We start from the raw sequence: 25,135 nt of genomic DNA, 5'->3' as shown, positions 1-25,135 counted from the left end.
AGTGAATGTAACTAATGTCAGCCTCCATGGACCTTAATGATGTCACTGAAATGTTTTTCTCTTCTATGAATAAGAGACTCCTTTCTATGTGCTATCCCATGGTATCAGCAGAGCATCAACACCAGCACTAACAGGGATCCGCAGGTCCAGGGAGAGAGAGAGAGAGAGGATAGATCAGAATCTGATCATAATAGTTTTGAATGCGACAACAATGGATCAGAATCTGAGAACAATAGATTGGAATGTTACAACAATGGATTCGTATCTGAGAACAGTCGATTTATATGTTACAACAATGGACAGGAGTTTTGTTCCAACAATAGGCAGGACTTTATCCTGGGATCTTTATATTTTTTCTAAATATCATGATCAGCTTTCATTAGAATATCGGATGCAACTCGCACTTCAGATTATTCAATACTTTTACTATCCCATCCTCGCTATTGTTGGTGTCCCCGGTAAGTCTCACTCGATCCAGCTATTAATTTCATAAACCATTTGTAACGGCATTACTGTCCTGGTCAATTACATTGTCCTCCTTGTTGCTGCCGTTATTCCTCGAAAATCTTTATATCCAGATCTAATTTATATAAAGCATTGCTACATGTATTGGAGCCCTTTGTATTTACTCAATCAACTCTGCTGCTTTGCTGCCCTGGTAACTCTTTATTTCCAGCTATGAGAGTTGTAAGTCCTGATTCATCGCAATATTGTACATGTAATTTCAAATTTGGGACGGCTGTAGTCAGTCTAGATGTAGCACATCAAGGGGTAGAGTCAAGCCAGAACAGCATAATTGTAACATGGGAAATGAAGGTCAGACAATGGCAGGAACGGAGAGAGAGAAAACTCAAATCTTAATACCATGCTAACAGTCAAAACTAGATGGTCCAACGATGGCAAAAAAACGCTAAAGACTGTGTTCTGAATGCACTTAGCATTCATAAAAAATAGATGCACGTGTACATTGACGTAAATAAATATGATCTGAAAGCAATTATAGAGACATAGCTGCAAGACGACAAGTGTTGTTTCCTAAATATTGAGGGTGATATGCCATTAAAGAAGAATATGGAGCGACGTAAAGGTGGAAGGGGAGCACTGTTAATCAAGGATGGCATTGGTGCCATAGTTAGAGGTAACCTTGGTTCATGAGATCAGAATGTAGAATCGGTTTTGTTGGAAATGAGAAATGGCAGGGGGAAAAAGTCACTAATGGGGGTGGTATACAGGCCTCTAACTGTAATCACACTGTAGGGCAAATTATACATGAAGAAATATTAGTTGATTGTGATAAAGGAATGGTAATAATCATGGGTGATTTTAATCTACATATAAACTGGAAAAATCAGATCAGCAATAGTAACCTGGATGATGATTTCATAGAATAGATTCAAGATAGTTTCCTAGTGCAGCACGTTCAGCAACCAACCAGAGACCAGGTTATATTAGACTTGATAATGTGTAATGTAACAGGATTAATTAATAGCCTCAGAGCAAAGACATCTCACGGTAGGAGAGACGACAATATGATTGAATTTGCCATCCAGTTTGAAAGAGAAAAGAGTGGGTCTAAGGCTATTATTTTAAACTTAAATAAGGGCAACTATGTGGGCATGGACGCTGAACTAGCTGAAGTGAACTGGGTTATTAGACTAGGAGGTAGATCAATAGAGAAGCAGTGGAAGACATTTAAGGGGATTTTTCAAAATGCTCAGCACAAGTTTATCCCTATTGGAAATATATATTCTTAAGAGGAAGACCCAGCATCCATGGATAAATAATGAAATTAAGGAAAGCATCGAACTTAAGGGAAAAAAAGCATATAATTGTGCAGATTGGTCAGAATATAAAGTTCAGCAGAGAATGACTAAAGGGTTAATCATGAGAAATAAATTAAAGTATGAGAGGAAACTCACTTGAAATGTAAAATCAGATAGCAAGAGTTTCTACAGGTATTTAGAAAAGAAAAAAAGTAAGTAAAGTGATTGTTGATCCTCTGGAGAGTGAGAATGGTGAGTTCATAGTAGATAATAAGGAAATGGGGGATAAAATGAACACACATTTTGCTTCTGTCTTGATTACAGAACAAACATTCCAGTAATAGATATAAATCAGGAGGTGGAAGAAAGAGAGGAACCTGGGAAAATTACAGTCATCAGTGAAGTGGTACTCAGCAAACTGATGGAGCTGCGGATTTAAAGTCACCCGGGTCCTGATGGGCTGCAGGGTCTTAAAAGAGGTGGTGAACGAGGTCGGAGATGCGTTGTTGTTATTTTTATCAAAATTCGCTGGATTCATAAAAAGTTCCATTTGATCAGAAAGTAGCAAATATAACGTCTCGATTAAAGAAGTTGGGTCGGGAGGGGGGGGTGCCGGTGGCGGAGGGTGGGGGGTGGGGAGGTTGGGGGGTGGGTGCAGAAACACTGTAACTATAGGCCAGTTAGTTTGACGTCTATCGTGGGAAGTTATTAGAATCGATGATTCAGGAGGCTAGACCTGGGCACTCAGGAAAAGTCAAGGTAATCGGGAATAGTCGGATATTTGTGAAAGGGAAATAAACTAATTTATTGAAGTTTTTTGAAGGAGTAACATGCGCTGTGGACAGAGGGAAGCCAGTTTATGTACGGTTCTCGGATTTCCAGAAGGCATTTGATAAGGTGTCCATCAAAGGTATTGTGCAAGGTGGAGCTCATATGTCAGGGGTAACCCATTAGCATGGAGATAAAATTGGCTGGCTGGAAGAAAATAGAGAGTACATGTAAATTGGGCCTTTTCTGATTGGCCGGGTGTGACCAGTGGAGTCCCGAAGGGGTCTATTCTGGGGCCTCAATCTTTTACAATTGATATCAATGACTTCGGAGAGTGATGCCATGGTAGCTAAATTTGTAGATGACACAAATGTAGGGTGGAAACGTTGCTGTGACGAGAATATAAGGAGGTTGCAGACCGATATAGGTTGAGTGAGTAGGTAAAAATCTGACAGAGAGAATATAATGTGGGAAAATGTGAAGTTGTTCACTTTGGCAGGATGGATAAAAAGGCGGTGTATTACTTATATGGAGAACGAATGCACAATTCCGAGTCGCAGAGGGATCTAGGTGTTCTAGTACTAGAGTTGCAAAAAGTTAGCATGCAAGTACAGCAAGTCATAAAGAAGGCTAATGGAATGTTATCCTTTATTACGAGAGGAATTGAAAATAAAAATAAGGATGTTATGCTTCATGTATACAGGGCATTGGTGAGACCACATCTCGAATACTGTGTGCAGTTTTGATCTCTTTATTTAAGGAAGGATGCAAATGCATTGGAGGTGGTTCATGTGAGCTTTACTGGATTGATACCTGGAATGAGCGGGTTGTCTTCTGAGGAAAGGTTGGATAGAATGGGTTTGTTTTGACTGGAATTTAGAAGATTGAGGGGAGACTTGCTAGAAGTATATAAGATCCTGAACGGTCTTGAAAAGGCGGATGAGGAAAGGATGTTCCCTCTTATCCAGAACTAGAGGGCACTGTTGTAAAATTAGGAGTCGCACACTTGGGACAGAGATGAGGAGATTTTTTTTTTCTTTCAGAGGGGTGTGCAGCTTTGGAACTCTCTGCCTTAGAAGGTGGCGGAGGCGGGTCATTAAATATTTTTCAGGCGGAGGTAGATAGATTCTTGTTGGGCAAGAGAATCAAAGGTTATCGGGGGTACATGGGAGTGTGGAATTCGATACACAAACAGATCTTCTTGAATGGTGGAGCAGGCTTGAAAGGCTGAATGGCCTACGTCTGCTCCTAACTCATATGTTCTTGTGCCATTGGACTCCATCACCAAATCCACGACCTACCCGTGAACTGCATACACCAGCCTGGCAAACGTCTGAGGCTGAATTAGACTGTAAGCAACCTGCGTATTCTCCCACCCATCTCCATCTGTGCCTCAGCCCATCTGCTATATAAGCCCTTATCCATGTCATTGTTAAATCCACACTTGACTGTTTAAGTTCCTCCACGGCCTCACCTCTCCAATTAGTCCCACTCACCTGTCAATTTCCGATATTCCTACAATTCTTTTGCCTTCAACATTTTTTTTCCATTTCTCTTTCAAAGTGAATTTCTTTTCCTCTGTATCCGACCCTTGTCGTGATTGTCTCTTCCATGGTACTACCGGTGCCAGAACTCTGGAAAGCCTGGATCAATAAAACAGTACGAGTTGATCTGCCAGCCACCTCCACCCTGTAACTTTCCAAAACGATTTTCTCTTTCCCTTTCTATCTTCCCCGCGTGTGATTTTTGGCTGTACGGGGCCCCTGGTGCCGATACTGCGGAGGCCTGGATCCATAAAATGAGTGCATCTACACAGCCGTCCACTGCTAGTGCGACCTGCACAGTGTCCCATGCTGGGCATAGCTCTAGCCTGGACATAAAAATCATGTGTTGTTAGTGTGAGGAGATGTTTGATCGTGTCATCAGTGCACTATTCTGAAAACTTTATTGCACCTCTTTGTAACTTGGTCTGTGTGTGTCCACTGACTGCCTGTGTTAGTCACTTTCAGCTGAACCTTTGCTCAGCAGCACGAGGATCACTCCAGCGTTATTTAAAAGGATCTGACAGCCAACTTGTAGGTGAGGAGCATTTGAATTATTTCTACTATTGTAAAGTGAGTGGAGCTGCTGTGGATGTTTTGCTGGAGGTTGAGTTATGAGCTGCTGCAGATATTCAGGGAGGTCAGGGGATTTGGTGACCCAACTCTGGACGAGGTACGGGGACCGTAGTTACATGTCTCTGGGTCTGACACATGGCCACCAAATGGAGAAGAGGCTGCAGAGAGGGGAAGCTCTGTAAAGAGGGAGGAGGAGGGGGGCTCTGCCGCACCCACCCAGGGTTCTCCAGGGAACGTTACTTACCAACAGCTAACCCAGGAGCAGTGTGTGAGACAACTCTGATTCATATCCATGGAGAATCATTTTGTCATCCAATCATTTACGTTACAGAACGAGACCATTCAGCCCATCGAGTACATGACAGCTCTCTGTGGAACAATTCATTAAGTCCCACTCCCTCGCTCCATCCCCGCAGCCTTCAGGTGCTCATACGTTTCCTTTTGAAAACATTGATTTTCTCCCCCTGCACCACACTCATGGACAAAGCGATCAAGGTCGTTACCACCTGCTGCATGAACAAAAATCTTCCTCATATTCTCTCTGTATCGCTGTGTCCAACCTGACAATCTATGACCCCTACTCCATGTGCAATCGGTTAATGAGGAAGTGGTGGTGTAGTGGTAATGTGATTGGACTAGTAATCTAGAAACTCCTGGCCGTGCTCTGGGGAAATCTGTTCAAATACCAGGATGGCAGAATTCAATTGATGCACCTGGAGTTTTAAAGCTATCCTAATGTGAAAATGAAACCATTCTCAATGGTTATACAAATCCAACTAGAACAGCCATGCCCTTTCTTGAAGGAAATCTACTTTCCTTACGTGGTATAGCCTGCATTTGATTCCGGACCCACAGTAAGTGGTTGACTCTTAAATGGCTGAGCAAGTCACTCAGTTCATCGGCAATGCTGCCCTATTCACTGACACCACATCCCACGAACAAATAAGTAATGCCTGATGAGGTGTGTGTGGAAATATAGATAGGAAAAAAGAAAGAACTGTTTACACTCATGAAAGTATCAAGAATGAGAGGGCACAGATCTCAGGTAATAAAAAATATAAAGTGCTGGGAAAACTCAGGAGGTCTAGCAGTATCTATGAAGGGAGAAGAAGATCTGCTGAGTATTTCTAGCACTTGCTTTTTACTTTCAGATTTCCAGCATCGAATGTATTTTGGTTTACAGATTTAAGGTAATTGGCAAAAGAAAAAAATGGCAACATGAGAAAATAAATCATGCAGTGAGTGGTTAGGATATCGAGAGTGCGATGGAGTCAGCGTCAATCGAAGCATTCAAAAGGGAATGACATAGTTACCAGAAAAGGAAGAATGCACAGGAATATGGGGAGAAAGGGGCGAAATACCCCGAAGTGAAATGTTCACTTGGAAAATCGGACCAGACACGGTGGGCTGAGAGGACAGCAGGTTTGTGTTACACGGAGCCACTGCCACTCCCATGGGGTGACATATCAGCAATCCTCGTAATCTACTCGATCACACATTGCTGGATTGTTGTCAGAGCCTGAAAAACCCTTTGAGCAATGAGATCCACAGCCACGATGGCAGCCGCAACGATCCTGCATGGCAGCAAGCATGGATCTCATGACTTCAGTCACATCTTCTACTGCAGCACTAAAATGTTGGGTGTCTGCCATCTGTGCTGCAGTGAAAGCTGAGACAATGGCCACCAGACGCTTTATCATGGCTGGGTCCTGTCATGTTGTCATGGAGTTACCGACCACTTCCACAGGGGAAAGAATGGATTCAAACTCTGTGCAATGTCCTGTATCATATTGGAGCCGGACTCCTCCATGCTCCTTGACAGTGACAACAAACTGTCTGAGAGGCCTGTCAATGCACACAACATCTTAGTGTGCATGCCCGTTAATGCTCTCCTGTTTGCTGCTCCAGCAATGATCTCATCTGAGCCCCGTGTATTATAACTTTTATTTGACCTTGCCTCTGTTGAACGAGTGTATGAAGTACACCTTCCCTCGACCTGTCCGCAGCCCATTAGTGCTCGGCGAATCTCACGTGTAAATTCAGCCTCGATACACGTCTCTCAGGTTCACGCAGTGTGAATCTTTGAGCTGATGGCTGCGAATGTCAAACCAAATGATGGGGCTTCACCATCAGCGCTGTGCTGCTGCTCTCTGCTCCCTCTCTCTGTCTCCTGAAGCTGCTGTGACTAGAAAGTGGAACAGTTTTTGGATATCATTGGACAGTATAAAATCATAAGAGGAGAGTTGAGGTGTGGGATTAGGGTGGGATGGAAAGCAGAACGTCCATAGTCCCTCCATCTGCAGCTTCCACATCATCCCAGAGAGCAGGATGAGTGTGAGATTGGAGTTCAGAAAAGGCATAAAGCAGGAACATAGCGTCTTCCTGAACAATCTTGGTGATGCCAGATGCTACGAGCCAGCCTCATACGCAGTTAGGCACCTGTTGAGTCTACTGGCAGTAGGCAGAACAAGTCACTAAGGGCGGCATATGGAATCCATGGAAATGAGGAGGCAGCATGAAGATTGTCTGTCATCTGACTCAACAGGAAAAGGCGCAGGAAAATCACGAATCACAATCCATAGGCTTGGATAGAAGCACAAACATGCCTTTCCCTCCTTCTCTATTTTCCATTCTCTCTTTCGTCCCCTCACCCTCTAGTTTACATTTTCTGTCTCGTGCTCATAAAAAACAGAGATTAGTGCAACACAGAATGGGTTGTGGTTATTGAGGGTTAACCATCCAGGACAACACGGTAAGATTTCCTCAGGTTGATGTCCTGGGCACAACCATCTTCAGCTGCTTCATCTATGAGCTTCCTTCAATCATAAGTTCAGAAGTAGGGATGTTCGCTGATGATTGCACAATGTTGAGCACCATTAGCGACCGCTCAGATACTGAAGCAGACCGTGAGAAAATGCAGCAAGAACTGGACAATATCCAGGCTTGGGCTGATAAGTGGCAAGTAACACTCGCGCCACACAAGTGCCAGGCAATGACCATCTCCAACAAGATAGAATCCAACCATCTCCTCTTGACATTGAATGGTGTTACGATCGTTACTAATCCCCCACTATCAACATCCTAGGGGCTAATATTGACCAGAAACTGAACTGGAGTAGCCATATAAATACCATGGCTACACGAGTAGGTCAGAGGCTAGGAATCCTGCGGCGAGTAACTCATCTCCTGACTCGCCAAACCCTGTCCACAATCGACAAGGCACAAGTCAGGAGTGTGATGGAATACTCTCCACTTGCCTGGATGGGTGCAGCTGCAACAATACTCAAGAAACTCGTCACCATCCAGAACAACGTTTGATTGACATCCCATCCACTAGCATTCACTCGGTCCACCACCGATGCACAGTGGCAACAGTGTGTACCATCTAAAAGATGCACTGCAGCAACGCAATAAGGCTCCTTAGACAGCGCCGCCCAAACCTGCGACCTCTACCAACTAGAAGGACAAGGGCAGCAGATGCATGAGAACACCACCAGCTGCAAGTTCCCCTCCAAGTCACACACCATCCTGACTTGGAACCAAATCGCCATTGCTTCATTGTCGCTCGGTGATAAGCCTGGAACTCCCTTCCGAACAGCACTGTTGGTGTAACTACCTCACAGGGACTACAGCGGTTCAAGAAGGCAGCTCACCACCGACTTCTCAAGGGCAATGAGGGATGGGAAATAAATGCTGGCCTGGCCAGCGTTACCCACATCACATGAATGAATAAAACAAATACTCAGAACTGATGAAAGACCACAGATCTGAAACATTACGTCTGTTTCATTCTTTACAGATGCTGACAGAAATGCTGACTATCTCCAGCACTTTCTGTTTGTATCTCACGCACTTGTTGTGCCAATTAAACATTGAGCAGATTTCAACTATTGTGTTCAGTCCACATTCTCTAACTAACGACTCTATCGCTCTTCCGAAGAACTGTGTGAGACTAAACCAGACTCTTCGCAAACCTGGTGCCATATTTAACCCCAAGATGAGCTTCTGACCACATATCTGCACTTTCAAAAAAATGGGCAATTTCCAGCTCTGTAACTCCTGTGAGTTTACTCCTGTCTCGGCTCCTCTGCTCAAAACCCTCCTTCATGCTTTTGTTACCTCCAGACTGGACAATTCCAATGTCCTCCTGCTGATCTCCCACAATCTACTCCCTGTAAACTTCAGGTAACCCAAAATTCCGCTGCTGTTCTCTTAACTCACAGCAACTCCCGTTCATCAATCACTCCTGTGCTCGCTGCCCTAGCTTGACTGTCGATCAAGAAACGTCTTGATTTTAAAACTCTCATCCTTATTTTCAAGTTCCTCCATGACCTCCCCACACCCTGTCCATGAGGGTCCATTGTTGCTCGACCGTCAAGTGATCTTGCTGGGAGCTGAAGGGGCCGAAGATGACCTTCCAACCGACAGGCCAAATGAAGACAATAAGGTCCTCCCCCGCCCCTGTTGGGATCTAACCAGTGTTGCGGGTCGGGGGTGTGGGTCTCTGCCACGTGGGGAGGGTTAATTGTAAAATAGGGCACCCTCCCTGCGGTCTTGGGGGTTTCCCTCCTCCATTGGCAATCTGTGGCACGCAGGGGCCCCGCCCAGGAAACACCGAACTTCTCAGGACATCTCTCCCCTGGGCGTTATAACCAGCCCTCCAATACCCCTTGCCCGGGCCTTCCAGATTGGCCCTGGTGACCTTGCCTCGCTCCCCTTTGGGTCCGGGTTCCAGCGTTGGGCCTGGTCCAAGACCTGTGCAGTACCGGCAGTGGCCACCAATCCCACTGATGGCGCTGAAACTGTGTCTGCAATGGCCATCAGATCATACTTAGTTATTTCTATTTGCACTCTAGTTCATCTGTTTTGTTTCGAATACTTTGTGCATTCAGATACAGAGTCTTTTGTTCTGTCATTTTATTACTTTTGTAACCTCTAGCCTTATCTGTTGATTTAGTCTTAGGTTTGCCTAATCCAGATATTATTACCTTTGAGGTTCTGATTCTTAATTTGGTGCCTGGTTCCTCATACTAACTATGCAAAACCTCTTTCCTTGTCATACCTATGTTTTTGGTACCGACATGGACCACGACGGCTGGATCCTCCTCTCCAGCCCTGAGCAAATGTCCCAAACCATGGCACCGTGCAGGCAACATTGCCGTCTGGGCTCTCGCTCTTTGCTGCACAGAACAGTTTCAATCCCCCTAACAATAGTGTCCCCGCTACTCCTGAATTCCTTTAATCTCCCTCCACTTGAATGGCTTCCTGTACCATGGTGCCACAATCAGGTTTCTCATCCACCCTGAAGCCCCCTTCTCATCCAAACAAGCTGAAAGAACCTCAAACCTGTTGGACAATCGCAAAGGCTGAGGCTCCTGCACTCCGGCCCTCTGGGTCCCCTTACCTGCCTCAGCTGCAGCCACACGCCCTTGTCCCTGACCACTGACCAAATCAGAAGACCCCATCCTAAGGGATGTGACCGCTTCCTGGTGCAAAATGTCCAGGTAACTTGCCCCCTCCCTGGTGTGTCACATTGTCTGCATCTCGGACTCCAGTTCAATAACTCAGAGCTGAAGCTTTTCGAGCTGCAAACAGTTCCAGCAGACGTGTTTGCCCTGGATCACACTGGCATCCAAGAGCTCCCACATGCTGCAGCTGTGACACATCACCTGTGCTAACATTCTTAATGTGTTTCAATTAACTACTTAATTATTTTATTCAATAATTTAATTTATTTCCCTTTTTTAATATATTTTATTATATATTTTATTAAGCTTACCACTAGCTCCACTACTATTTTAAACGTTAGGAAGAAAATGGACCTAAATCTCTTCGGGGGTATTCACCAAACAGGTAGTTTCTTCCCAAACCAATCATCTACCTGCTTGCCTATGATGTTTGATTCTCTGTTTGATTTAAATCAAATTCAAGTGAAAGCTTACCTCTACACGTACCCCAGTGGCTCTCTGTTTCCCTGCTCTCACTGCTGATTGTGACCACACTATGATGTCACCTTTCAATATTTTCCTGCTCCGCTCCCGCTGCTGGCGCCATGCTCCCCTCTCTCTCCAATCCCGCTGGGCTCCTCTCTCTCCCCGATCCTACTGCTGGCGCCCTGCTCCCCTCTCTCTCCACTCCCGCCGTGCTCCTCTCTCTCTCTCCGATCCCGTTGTGCTCCTCTCTCTCTCTCTGCTCCCGCCATGCGCCTCTCTCTCTCTGATCCCGTCGTGTCCTTTCTCTCCCTCTGCTGCCACCAGGCTCCTCTCTCTCTCTCCGATCCCGCCGTGCTCCTCTCTCTCTCTCTCTACTCCCGCCATGCTCCTCTCTCTCCCCCCGATCCCGCCGTGCTCCTCTCTCTATTTCTGCTCCCGCCGTGCTCCTCTCTCTCCCCGATCCCGCCGTGCTCCTCTCTCTCTCTCGACTCCCGCCATGCTCCTCTCTCTCCACCTGATCCCGCCAGGCTCCTCTCTCTCTCTGATCCCGTCGTGTCCTTTCTCTCCCTCTGCTCCCACCAGGCTCCTCTCTCTCTCTCCGATCCCGCCGTGCTCCTCTCTCTCTCTCTCTACTCCCGCCATGCTCCTCTCTCTCCCCCCGATCCCGCCGTGCTCCTCTCTCTATTTCTGCTCCCGCCTTGCTCCTCTCTCTCCCCGATCCCGCCGTGCTCCTCTCTCTCTCTCTACTCCCGCCATGCTACTCTCTCTCCCCCCGATCCCGCCAGGCTCCTCCCTCTCTCCCCGATCCCGCCAGCCTCCTCTCTCTCTCTCCGATCCCGCCGCGCTCCTCTCTCTCTCTCTACTCCAGCCAGACTCCTCTCTCTCCCCCCGATCCCGCCGTGCTCCTCTCTCTATTTCTGCTCCCACCGTGCTCCTCTCTCTCTCTGATCCCGCCCTGCTCCTCTCTCTCCAGCTCTGTCTCCGGTCTCTGTCTCTGGGAATTTGGCGTTCTTTTTAAACCTCCACTCCCGCCGTGCTCCTCTCTGTGTCGCTCTGTCTCTGGTCTCCCGGAGTTCAACTGAGGCCTTTAAGTGGAATTACACAAGCGATTGGTGGAAGCCCCACCACTTATGCAGGCTACCCAGTAAAACAAGGCAGCCACCCTTAGGGAATGGGAGAGTCATCCTCCGTGTGTAATCTATGGCCTGTGGATGGGCCCTTTGCAGCCAAGGCCAACTCTTTGTTAAACACCCCTGCGCTGACCGACCACCCTCACCCACATTCCAAGGGCGATGGACTGGCGCCTGTGACCCACCACACTTATCTGGGGTTTGGGAATCCAAGGCTTCTCCTGGTCCCAGTCCTGGTGTAGTACCCAGCAATGGCTCCCGCTCCCTGACTGGCCCTGGGTAATCAATCTCAATTGTGGTCTGTGGCTCCAGCGATTACCATGCACCCAGGAAGGTGCACTGTGGGCAGTTTCTCCTCCTCTGTGGCTATCTCAGTTGCCCTGACACAGAAACCTGGGGTGTGGTTCTCCAGGATGGCAATGGTCTCACACCTATTCTTGTACTGGCAGTGCCCCCCCCCCCAACACTTCCTTACAGGCCCAGGAGACAGTGCCACACTGATATTTGTTATGGGTGTCCAGCGATGGTTATGGTCCCATCCAGCTGAAATACGTCAGTGGCCCCCATTCCCTAACTGATCCCGGTTAACCCACCATACTTATCTGAGATACTACCCAGATCTTGGGTAGTACTGACAGTGGCCGCCGGTCTCTGACTGGTCCTGAAGCCTCGCCACACTTACCTAGGGTGTGGGGCTCCAGCAGTACATCTGGTTCCAGGCCTGGTATTGCACCAGATGTTGGCCCCATTCCCTGACTGCCACCCCCCCCACCACCGAAACCGCTACACTGATCCGGGGTCTGGGACTCCAGGATAGTCCAGGTCCCAGAACTGTAGTAGATCTGGAAGTGGTCCCCACGTGATGACCGGCCCCAATGACCCCAAAACACCTTTCTTGGTTCCATGCTGTGGAAAAGTGGGTGCAGGCTCGGGCCTGGTGTAGTACCAGCAGTGCCTGCCCCTTCCCTCGTAGCTACCCCATTCCTTGACATGCCCTGGCGACCTCGCCAACTTACTTGGGTTTTAGTGAACCTGAAGTGGTTCCAGACCTGCTATAGTACAGGCAGCATCGCACGCTCCCTGACTGGCTGCCACATCCGTCACCACACATATCTGAAGTTCAGGTATCCCTCACAGGTCCTGGTCCCAGGCTGGCTTATTACTGGCAGTAGCCCCCACTGTCTGACCGGCCCCTCTGTCCTTATCACAGTTACCTGGGTTACATGAATCCAGCGATGGTACTGGTCCCAGGCCTGGTGTGGTACCGGCTGTACCCCCCGCCACCCTCCCCCCTCCTCCCCATTTCCACTCGCTGACTGGCCCCGGTGTCTTCGCCACACGTACTTGAGTTCTGGGGCTCCAGCGATATTCCTAGTCCAGAGCCCGGTGTGTTACTGGCAATGCCCCCCACTCGTTGATTGGCCTCAGAAACCGCATCACACTTACCTGAGGTCCAGGAACTCCAGCAATGTTCCTGCCCCTAGTTCTGGTGTGTTGGTGGCAGTGACCCCACTCGCTGACTGGTTCCAGTTTTGTCGCTACACTTACCTGGGGTCTGGGTCTCCAGTCATGGCTCTGGTCCGAGGCCTGGTGTATTACTGGCAGTGGTCCTACTCCCTGACCGGCTATAGTGTTCTTGCCACACCTACCTGAGTTGAGGCTTTGCAGTCACAGTCCTGCCCTGGCCCCAGGCCGAGTGTGTTACCGGCAGCGACCCCGACTATCTGACTGGCCGTGGTGTCCACACTTACCTAGGGTCAGGGCTCCAACGATGTTCTAGCACCCAGGCCTGGTTTAATACTGGCAGTTGCACTGCTCCCGGTGGCTTTGCTGATACTACTGAGCTGCTGGCCCACTGAGTGTTCAGCAGCCGTGTCAGGCGGGGTCCCCATCCTTAAAGTAATGTGGACTACGGCGCCAGGCAGTAAATGGCTTGAACACCATTGACTTACGCCGGTTCCGGCCTCTGAATTGGCAAGATGTGGTCCCCCTCATAGCTTCGTCAGTAACCCGGCTGGCTCTCGTAACATCAGCTCCCTGTCTCCAGCAGAAATCCCGGTCTCTGCCATAATCATTAGATGCATACTGAAAGCAGTAACAAATGTGCACATGTCACCCCGAACTCTTTCAAACAGTTGTTTTCACTTCCAACCTTATGTATAATTTCATGATCATTTACCTTGTTTACAGCTAACTTAGTGACGATTGAGATTATTTGTTTCCATGATGTTTCAGTGGACTCATTTCCAATTATTGTTTGAAAATAATAGAATTCCATGTTGCCTGTCACAGGTGAGGGTGTGTCTCAGTCAATTGCACATTTAGGTTTCTACACAAGAGAAAGGTGCTGCAGAACCTGCAAATCTGAAATAAAACCAGAAAATGCTGGAAATATTCAGCAGCTCTGGCAGCATCTGTGGAGAGAGAAACAGATTTAATGTTTCAGGTCAATGACCCTTCATGAGAACTGGGAGAGATTAGAGACGGAACAGTTTACAAACCAGACAAGGAAGGAATGAAGTGGAGGATCATGATCAACATTAAGTTTAACAATTTTAATATCATTTTTTGTCATTTAATCTCTCTAGGCTTCCACCGTATGACAGACCTTCCCGCTTGTTCTTTGACGTCCAATTATTTCAGTGCATCACTGGATATAGGAACACATTTGTTAATCTCAATATGTCCTCAATCAAACTGTTAAGTTGCGCAGAGCCAGATATTGAATTGTTCTGTTTATTTCCCTTCCTCACAGTTAACTTGCTGGCGATCGGGATCCTGTCTCGGGAAAAGTGTGGTCTCTCCAAATGTGTCACTCGCTACCTGGTGGCCATGTCTGCGGCGGATCTACTGACCATTATCCTCGACCTGATATTGAGGCACATTCCAATTGTTTATAAGAAACAGTTTCAGTTCCTGAGGTTTTCCTTCCGGACTTGTAATATCCACGCCGTCCTGCTTTATGCAGCCACAGACTGTTCTGTCTGGTTCACCGTCACTTTCACCTTTGATCGATTTGTGGCCATTTGTTGCCAGAAGCTGAAAAGTAAATATTGCAGCGAGAAAACGGCGGCTGTGGTTCTGGGAACAGTGACTGTGGTGAGCGGTTTAAAGAACATCTTTTGGTATTTCATGTTAACAGATTGGTATTGGCTGTATAACGAACCCTGGTTTTGTGCGATAGCAGGGGATGTTCGATCCTCTCTGATCTGGGGAACAATAGAGTTCCTCCACAACATTTTAACCCCGGGGGTCGCATTTGTTCTGATTTTGCTGCTCAATGCTGTCACCGTCAGATACATTTTAGTGAGCAGCAGATCACGCAGGAGACTTCGGGCTCACAGCAGTGGGGAGAGTCGCAGAGATCCAGAGATGAAGAGCCGAAGGAAATCTGTCACTTTGCTGTTAGCTATCTCGGCCAATTTCATGCTGTTATGGGCAGTGTTAATGGTGTATTCGATATGGTGGCGGATGTGGTGGTTTGGGTATAGGTCTGCAATACTACCTAAGTTTCTGCGGGAATTAGGCTTCATGCTGCAGCTCCTGAGTTGCTGCACAAACACTGTGATTTATGCCGTGACCCAAACTCAGTTCAGGCAGCAATTGAAGATTGCGCTGAAATATCCATTTCAGCTGAATCATTGCCTATTTCCAGCAGCTGCGAAACGGGGCCTGTCGCTATGGTGACAGATCGGGGCGGGGCCTGTCGCTATGGTGACAGATCGGGGCGGGGCCTGTCGCTATGATGACAGATCATGGCGGGGCCTGTAGATGTGGAGACAGAGCGGAGACGTGTTCTGTCACTTAGGTGATTCCACGGAGGAAGGGGGCAGACACAATGGTAAGGGGCAGAGGGGCATGAACTCTTCCCTTGGTGGCGAGCAGCCTGTTTCCACAGGGAGACTGCAGTCGGGGACTGTCCCACATGCTGACGAGATAGTGGAGGTGGAGCCTGTTGCCCATAATTACCGTGATGTTGGGGCAGGGGCTGTTCTCAGGGAGACGGACAGTTGGGCCGGAGCATGTTCTGCAGGCTGACGGGGGGTGGAGGCGGAGGCTGATCTCCATGGTGACGGTGATGTGGGAGCGGGGCCTGTTCCATATCGTGACGTGAAGCCGCAAACAGAATTCGTCATAATTCTTTATAATCTTTATAATACCATCATAATACTTTGCATCCCTTGTATTTCTTTACAACAAATTATAAAAATTTGTACCCCCCCCCCACCACACCTTTAATGCTATAATTCTTTAAAATACTCCATTGTCCTTTTAGCTGTTTTTCATCCTTTATTATTCTTTACATTACGTTATCATTCCTTTTAATCTTGTATAACCCTTTGCAATCGTCTGTAACCCTTTACGACCCTTAACAAACATTTACTACTCGTTTGTAACCCATGACATCTCATACATTCACTGCCGTTGATAGGTAATGCTTAAAATACCACCAAAGAAGACTCCTATTTTAAAATGGCTGCAGTGCATGTCACATAAAATGCCACAGTGAATCATTTAACTTGACGTGAACGCATGGCAGTTAAAATTGCGGCCGTGCAAATCAATTTAAATGGTCGCAGTGCATGTAACTTTAAATGCCCACGCATCAGATTTAAAATGGCTGCAGTGCATAATATAATGGCCACAGTGCATATCACTAAAAATGGCGGCAGTGCTTGTCACTTCAAATGGCCACATGGCATATCATTAAAATGGACACGGTGCATGTAACTTGAAATGGTCGCACTGCATGTCGATTAAAATGGCCGCAATGCATGTCAATTAACGTGGACGCAATGCTTGTCACTTAAAATGGCCGCAACGCATGTCACTTTAAATGGCCTCAGTGCATATCAGTTAAAATGGCCGCATGGCTAGCCACGTAAAATGTCCGTACTGCATTTCTGTTTAACTAGTCGCAGTACATGTGAGTTAAAATGGCGGCAGTGCATGCTACTTTAAATCGCCGCAGTGCATGTCACTTAGATGGCGGCAGTGAACATCACTAAATTTGGCCCATGGCAAATTAATTAAAATGACCACACATCATGTCACATAAAATAGTCGCAGTGCGTAGTACTTCAAATGGCTGCCTAGCATATCTGTTAAATTGGCCCCATGGCAAGTTACTTTAAATGGAAAGCGTGCATGTTACTTAAAAGGGCCCCATGGCAAGTTACAGAAAATGGCCACATGGCTTGTCATATAAAATGGTTGCAAGGCATAACATTTAAAATGGATACACTGCATATCACGTACAATGGCCGCAGTGCCTATCACTTAAAAGAGCCACAATGAATGCCACTTGAAATGGTCACAGAGCATAGCTCTTACAATGGCTGCTGTGCATGTCACTTAAAGTGCCCACGCTGCATGAAACTTGGAACGGTCGCACTGTATATCATTTAAAATGGCCACAGTGCACATCATTTTAAATGACAGTAAAAATATCACTTGCAATGGTCGCGCTGCTAATCATTTTAAATTGCCACACTACTCATAAATTAAAATGGTCGCAGATGATATGACTTAAACTGGTCGCACTGCATGCCACTTAAAATGGTCGTACACAGGTCGCATCAAAAGGCCACAGCGCGTACCATTTAAAATGGCCAAAACAAACATAATTTAAAATGGCCGCTATGCAGGTCACATAAAAGGTCCGCACGGCATATCTTTTCCATTGATTTGGGAGATGTGGGCGTTGCTTGCTGGGCAGTGAGAAGCTGGTGGTGAGCTGCCTCTTGAACTGCTGCAGCCCTTCGGGTGTAGGCACACCAACAGTGCTGCTGCAAAACAAGTTCCAAAATTTTGACCCGGTGAAAGTGAGGGAACAGCGATATAGTTGCAAGTCAGAATGTAGTGTGGCTTGGATTGAAACGTGCAGGTGGTGGTGTTCCCATACATCTGTTGCCCTTGTCCTTATGTGTGGTTCGTGGGTTTGTAAGTTGCTGTCGAAGGAGCCCTGGTGAGCAGCTGCAGTGCATCTTGCAGATGGTGCACACTGCTGCCACTGTGGAGTTTAAATTACTACCACAGACCGATAACACTTAAAATGACCACAGTGGATTGCTCTCATTTAAACAAAAATACTGCCATGTATATCACTTAACCATAGACTTCATTCCATTGCCTGGAAACAGAAGCATTATTCTGGAATTAAAAGAAACCTTCATACGGGTTCTCATTGATGAGTTTAATCTCCTCTCTCTGGGGGTGGGCAGGCCCATTCTATCATGGATTAACAAGCTTGTGTCACATTGAAAGATCAGGTCTGAAACAACGAAAGCTTTCAAACACTTTAAAACTCAAGGGACTCAACAGGAAATGTTTAACTATAGCACTGAACCCCACAGTGCTGAAGAGGAAATTCATCCCCAGTGTAATAAACAGACGCAAATGCACAGAGTCCCATTAGATGCTGCCTCAGGGTGAAGGCCTCTGCCCTAAGGAAGAGGAAGATGCTGTCCAATAGAATTCCTCATCCCAATCCTCACTCATTCCCATTATATCTTATCATTGCAGTATTCAAAGTAAAAGCAAATGTCCCCTGGAGGAGAGGGAAAGCAAAGGAATTGGGGAAATCAAAGCAAAAGATTCATAAGCAAAAGTACAGAAAGATCACAGAGCTTCCCCTCTCAGTTACAGTTCCATTCTCTCAGAAATATCCCATTAGAAACAAATTCCACTTAAAAACAGAAGATTGAAAGTGATAAAGATTGAGATAAAAAAACATTGAGAACACATAACCCAAACACACCAGAGTGAGGGCGATGTCCCTTCCTCTGAAGAGAGAAAGAGAGGGAGGAGGGTTTGGGATTGGGACAGAGTCTCCTCCCACCCAGACACACATCAGGTCAGCAGTTTGCACCACCCACTGAGTCTGTAACACGTTGGAATGTCTCTCATTCTGTTCTCTGGTTTCCTGTCCATTGACACCTTAATGCAGGACAACCCAACACTTTTTGTCTTCCTTTCAGGTGTTAAGGAAAGCGAGCTCCACCAACTCATGGGTACCAACACCCGTCCTGATCTTTCTTCCACTTCACTTCCCTTTGACCCCATCCCTTCTTCTCTCTCACCCCTTGACGTGTATTCACAATACCGTTTGGCCTTCCCCTTTCTGATGATGAATGATCTATACACAGCAAAGTACTCAGTTTTAGCCCCTTTCACACCCATCTCAATGAATTTCACTTTCAGCCTAACTTTGATCTCTTCTTCCAGCGCCTTCACCTACGGCTCACTTCTTTGTCCAGATACCCTCACCCGACCAGCAGACTCATTCACCCACCTCCAGTATTCTTCCTCCATGGACCCCTCCTTCGGGGCTGTTACACACTCTTGATCTTTTCTTTGAGAACTGTGAGCATGACATCGTCTGTCTCAATTTCTCCACTCCGTCGCTCTCTCTCGTCTCCCTCTGAACTTGCTGCACTGCGTTCACTCAGGTCTAACCTCGACATTGTGATCAAACCTGCTGACAAATTTTGTTGTTGTCTGGTGTACCAACCTCCACCTTGCAGTGTCTGAGCACCAACTCTCAGACACTTCTTCCTTCCCCCCACTCCACCGCCCCCCCCCCCCCCGAAGACCATGATTCCACCACAACACTTCAAGCTACTGTCCACTAGACTGTCAATGACCTCATCTCCTCCAGAGATCTTCTCTCTACAGCTTCCAACCTCATAGTCCTGCAACCCCAGACAGCCGGCTTCTACCACCTTCCCAATATCCACGAACACGACTGTCCTGGGAGACCCATCGTTTCAGCCTGTTCCTGCCTCACTGAGCTTATTTCTTCCTAACTTGACTCTATCTTTTTTTCCCCTGGTCCACCTACATCTGTGACTCTTCTGACACCCGACGTCATATTGACAATTTCCCGTTTTCTGGCTCTAATCTCCTCATCTTCGCTTTGGACGTCCAATCTCTCTGCACTTCCACCAAGATGGTCTGAGGGCTCTCCGCTTATTCCATGAGCAGAACCCCAACGAGTCCACCACCGCCACCCTCCTCCACCTGGCTGAACGTCTTGTCACAGTGAACGACTTCTCCTTCAACTTCACTCACTGCCTCTAAATAAAAGATGTCGCGATGAGTACCCACATGGTCCTAGTTACACTTTTTTGTGTGATATGTCGAACATTCCTTGTTCCAGACTTGCACAAGCCCTATTCCTCGCCTCTTTTTCCAATACATTAAGGATTGTATTAGTTCCGTTTCCTGCTCCTGTCCCAAACTGGAAAACATCATCAACTTCACTTCCAATTTCCACCCTTCTCCCACCCTCATATGTTCCATCTCTGACACTTCCCTTCCCTCTCTTGACTTCTCTGCCTGCATTTCGGGGAAAGAATGACTTTCGGCAACTTTTGGGTGGCACAGTGGCGCAGCGGTTGGCACCGCAGCCTCACAGCTCCAGCAACCTGGGTTTAGTTCTGGACACTGCCTGTGCAACGTTTGCTAGTTCTCCCTTTAACCGCGTGGGTTTCTGTCAGGTGTTCTGGTTTCCTAACACAGCCAAAGACATGCAGGTTGATTGGTAAATTGGCCATTGTAAATTGCCCCTCGTGTAGGTAGGTGGTAGGGAATATGGGATTAATGTAAGGTTAGTATAAATGGGTGGTTGTTGGTCGGCACAGCCTCAGTGGGCCGAAGGGCCTGTTTCAGTGCTGTATGTCTCTATGACTCTAATGTTTCGACTTTTCACCTCACGTCCCCACGTCCGATACTCTGCAGCCAGTGGGAAAAGTTTTACTCTATCAGTTTCCATTATGTTGAAACCTTTGATCAAGTCATCCCACAACCTTCTAAATTTCAAGGATACAGAGTCAGGCTCCATCTACACTTTCCCATTAAACAATGTACAAGCCAAGCAGTGTGGGGTCATACACAGAGTAATTTTCCCTCTGCACTGTCCCATCAAACACTCCCAGGGCAGGGGCAGCATGAGTTTCGATGCTAAATTAAATACACGACCGATTGCATTATAAACAGAAATGGATTTGTGCAGAACAAACTGAGACTTGGTGAAATGTTACATAAACAGAGACATGTTCTAGTGGAACAAGCTTAGTCATTGCCTAGTAAAGTACGAACTGAGAGAATGTCTAGTGCAGTAATAATTGAAACAGACTGTTAGTGCTAAACAGATGAAGACAAGGCTGTTCATCGTAGGGCTAAGTGTGTGGAGGATGTTCAAAGGACCAGAATTAAAGGATGTCAGAAATCTGCCGATGCTGTCGGGGTGGAACAGTTTAAAGGGATGTAGAGGTGACAGGCTAGTTAGTGATTTGAACTAAAAGATGAAAAGTTTTAAAATCCAAGGGTTGTCGAGTTTGGGAGCCAATGTACATCAGCAAGCTCTGGTGTGATGAGGAAAGTGGACTTGGGGTGAGGACTGAAAAGTGGCAAAGCACAGAGAGATGGAATAAATGGGTTTTTTGCAGGTTGGTCGCCTAAAATTAGTGGGTGCATCAAGGATCAGTGTTGGAGCCGCAGCTACTTACAATGCATATCAATGATGTAGTTGCTGTGATCGATGGTAATGTATCCAGCTTCCTGAGGCCCACACACTCACATTCAGTCTGCAGCCTAGTGCTGAGCTGGTCTGATCCCTCACCCAACCACCCCCCCTCCCCCACCCCCAGAAAGTGGCACTAAGATAGAGTTCTCACCGCTTGGTGTAAAATTAAAGTTTATGCTGTATGTTATGATGTCTTAAAATGCATAAGCTTATTTAGAAGTGATTATGATAGATATTAATGCTTGCAAATATTGTTAAAGTAACCAAAATATGTGTAAGGTCGGTTACACATGGTACGACGCTGACAAAAAAAAGGATAATAGCCCAACCTGATCTTAAAAGCAAAGCAAGGAAGATGTTGAGGCAAGGTTATGCTCAAAATAAGCTGGCAACCAGGAAAGTAACCTAGGGACAATATGCAAAGAATGTCGTGATAATGAAAGACAGAACATCAATTAAGTTACAATTAAAAAAAAGTTTACAGTTTCTGAGATCTGTTACCACCAGAGTAACAGATATTGCTACAGCTTATGTTACAACTCTTTATCAGAAGTTCCTAGATAAGGAATAACTAAGTTACAAGAAAATGGACCAACGTGAATAGATGAGCACCAACTGTAAATTGTATTGTGTGCATTGAAGCATTAACGTCAAGCACTATTTTATTCAGCATGTTAAGTTCTAGCTGTGTTCCAGTTCTTAAAATGGAGGAGAAAGATCATGGGACAGCAACTTGAAGGCGTCCAGTTATCGGACCCAGGAAGACACATTATTCAGCCTATCTGGATTTGAAACTGTAGGGTACCGCACGTTTTCAGAAGTCATAGCTGCTTCATTCAGTTTAGCACCCGAACTGTCTTCTCTACAATCCTCCCTGAGACACAGTCTGCAAGAAGCCAGAAAATTAAAGAAGACGAGGTCTGCAAGAAGCAAGGAAATTAAAGTAGACAAACCGCAAAACCAGAAGGTAAACTTTATTTCTACGAGTGTCCTCCCTGTCTAAGAGACGAAGATGACTGGAGCAAATTAAGCTGCCTCCATTTATATCTGAAAGTGCAAGAAGAACAAATTTGTAAGAGAAGAGGCATTTCCAACAGATACTCCTCCATTCGATGTTTCCAGTTTGTGATCTCCAGTTTGTTCCGACCTTTTGATAATTCAAGATGAAGCCAGTTTTAACTGAAATTCATGTTAGTTTATAGTTCTATTTTGTAACTGTCTTGCCTTTAACCTTTCCTTGTACGTTTGTAAGTGCAATTCGAAGTTAATCGCCCTTCCCACAGTTTAGAGAGTGTGTTAATAAAAGCTACTTCTTTGTTTTAACTTTCATTATGTTGTTGTTGTCGTCATTTGCAAGTCAGAGTTTAAAGAGGGTAGAACATTCAAACAATAATCTGTTTACAGACAGGTGGTTGGAATATGAGGGTTTTTTTTAAAGAAAAGATCAATTAACTACCTCGTAACATAGTAATTGGGAGCTCATGTCCGCGATAGACCCACGAAAGTCCAAATCTAAAGAAGGAGCTTCACCAGAATTTTAAATAAACGGATTGGAAGCTAAAAGAGGAAATTCGGATAGCCGATAAGATTGTTAAAAGAGATAAACGACCGCAGCAAAACCTTTTTACTCTAACACTGGAAAACAGAACATTTTCATCCAAAGATGTTTTTGGAGTAAGGTGATGTAATTGCTGAAACGCTGTCACCCCAAGTGCAGAGCATCTTAAAGCTAGAGCTGGGGTGATTCAAGTGAAACTGCCTAACATGATGAAACGAACTGAGGTCCGAAAGGTGCTGGATGAGCACCTGGGACACAGTCCCATTCCGGAACAGGTAGATGAGGAATTAATCCTGAAACTGACCTATCTCCCATGGCCAGAATGGAACCGGAAAAATTTAGGATATAACTGGATTTTCAGGAAGGAGAAAGAGAGAGAGAAAGTGTTTTCCAAGCTGCAAAATTTGGAAATGGAGCTGAAGGCTTAAGAAGAGAGAGAAGCAAGTCAGTTGAAGGCTGCTGGAAAAGTCTTTCTTCAGCCTATAACTGCCTAAATCTCCCTAACCCAGAATCAGGCTTTGAGGCTCGAAACTGTGCTGAGTCTGTAACAAAATTTGAAGAAAATGAGGTGGAATCCTTTTTAGCCACTTTTGAGGAGGTGGCGGTACAGCCACGATGGCCAATAGAAATGTGGGCCCTCATAATTCAGTGTTAGCTGACACTGGGGAAGGCTCAAGAGGTCTATTCTATGCTGACCCCTGAAAAGACTGCTAATTACGAGCAGACCAAAGCTGCCATCATTAGTGTTTATGAGTTGGTCTCAAAGGTATACCGCCTGAAATTCAGGCCTGCTCGAAAGAAACCCCTGCGCCGTTATTTAGAATTCTAAAGGTAAAAGCAAAACGCTTTCGACCGTTGGATATGCTCTGTAAAACCACAGCACACATCTGATGAATTGTGTGAGCTAATATTGCTAGAATAATTCAAACATTGCCTACCCCATAACCTGAAAGTGCACTTAGAGGATCAGTGTGCTTCCAATGCAACAAAGTGAGCCCCTTCAGGCTTTATGCTGGAGGCTAAAATGAGAAGCCAGTGGGTCTAATATATCTCTACAAGGGCGTTCCCAAGGGGGATACCCCAGTACCCAATCCAGAGCGCAGCACGACCAGCAGAGACCCTCATTGTAGAGTGAGGGTATTGCCATATTTGTTGCTGGACCATAAAATAATCACGAGAGTTAAAATAGTTTTATCCTGGAAGGGACCATGCTCCCCCACTTCCCTTCGCAAGAGTTTAGCAAGTCCATTGTACTGCTCAGACATACAGGGGACACTCAGTCCATAATGTTAGCCAACAGCCTAAGCCTCCGCCCGAAATCTCCATGTCAGCCAAAGCCCTGATAAGTGGAGTGGGAGAAGGTTACCTATCTGTTCCCTCCATTGAATCCACCTTCAGCACAACCTAGTCTCAGGCCTTATCATCGTAGGAATTATCCCAGAGTTACGGGTAGCAGGGATAGACTTGCTACTAGGGAATGACGCGGCCAGCAGCAAGATAATGGCAACCCCTATAATCTTTGACAAGCCCAGAAAAAATAGGGAAATCGAACAACTACAGGAGCAAATACCAGGGATCTTCCCCGATTGTGTCGTGACTTAGTCCCAGACAAGAAAGGCCAGGTTAGTTGAGAGGGAATTAGTGTCCCAGCAGGATGAACTGGAAATCTGTTCAGCTGAAACTTAAGGACTTCAAGGATCTGTCCGAAGGGGATGAGGTGCTCAGCCGAGCCTCCCTGAGGAACGCCCAGCAGACAGATCCTGAAATAAAGCACATAGCACAGACTGCTTGTTCTGAGGCAGAGCCACATCGATCCCTGAGTTTTACTACATACCAGATGGGGAGTAAGGCGAATGTGGCCACCTCTCGGGAGACCTGCGGAGGAGGAGTGGACAGTGCTCCATCTGAATGTAGTGCCCTCAAAATACCAGCCAGAGATATTAAGGATAGCCCATGCTATCCCGATAGCTGGACATGTCGCTACTCAGAAAGCTTTAGCCTGAATAAGCAAACACTTGTTCTGGCCTTGTCTCCGGTCTGATGTGGCCGAATGTTGCAAAACATCCCATGCTTAACATGTTGCAGACTAAGCCTGGGCCAAAATTAAACTGGCCCCTTCAAACCCTTTTTGGCATTTGGCAAACCCATTGACTGAATATTGATAGACTGTGTGTGGCCACTACCCAAAACCAACACCTGCTATCAGCACCTACTTACCATAATGGATTTAACCGCCTGATTCACAGAAGCCATACACCTCATGAATGTAACAACAAAGGCCGTGATCGAAGGACTAACCCAGCTCTGCACATGGTACAGTCTGTCGAAGGAGATCCA

The 25,135-nt window shown here is 46.4% G+C and overlaps 1 protein-coding gene across 1 annotated transcript; it reads left to right on the top strand.

Annotated features, from left to right (window-relative positions):
• The first annotated feature begins 211 nt into the window (after positions 1-211).
• On the top strand, positions 212-15,398 carry LOC137356427 (probable G-protein coupled receptor 139). The gene is made up of 2 exons (XM_068022319.1): positions 212-458; positions 14,467-15,398. The coding sequence occupies exons 1-2, from the start codon at positions 212-214 to the stop codon at positions 15,396-15,398; spliced, it is 1,179 nt and encodes a 392-aa protein (XP_067878420.1).
• The last annotated feature ends 9,737 nt before the right edge of the window (positions 15,399-25,135 follow it).

The sequence above is a fragment of the Heterodontus francisci genome, chromosome 45 (assembly GCF_036365525.1).
Source record: "Heterodontus francisci isolate sHetFra1 chromosome 45, sHetFra1.hap1, whole genome shotgun sequence".
Classification (NCBI taxonomy): Eukaryota; Metazoa; Chordata; class Chondrichthyes; order Heterodontiformes; family Heterodontidae; genus Heterodontus; species Heterodontus francisci.
Note: the sequence above shows the minus strand (reverse complement) of the source record. Positions and strands in the feature narration are given on the sequence as shown.

Coding starts and splice junctions, on each gene's coding strand:
- LOC137356427 (XM_068022319.1), top strand. CDS start 212: ATGGATCAGAATCTGAGAACAATAGATTGGAATGTTACAACAATGGAT. Junction 459..14,466: donor CGCTATTGTTGGTGTCCCCG/GTAAGTCTCACT, acceptor CCTTCCTCACAG/TTAACTTGCTGGCGATCGGG.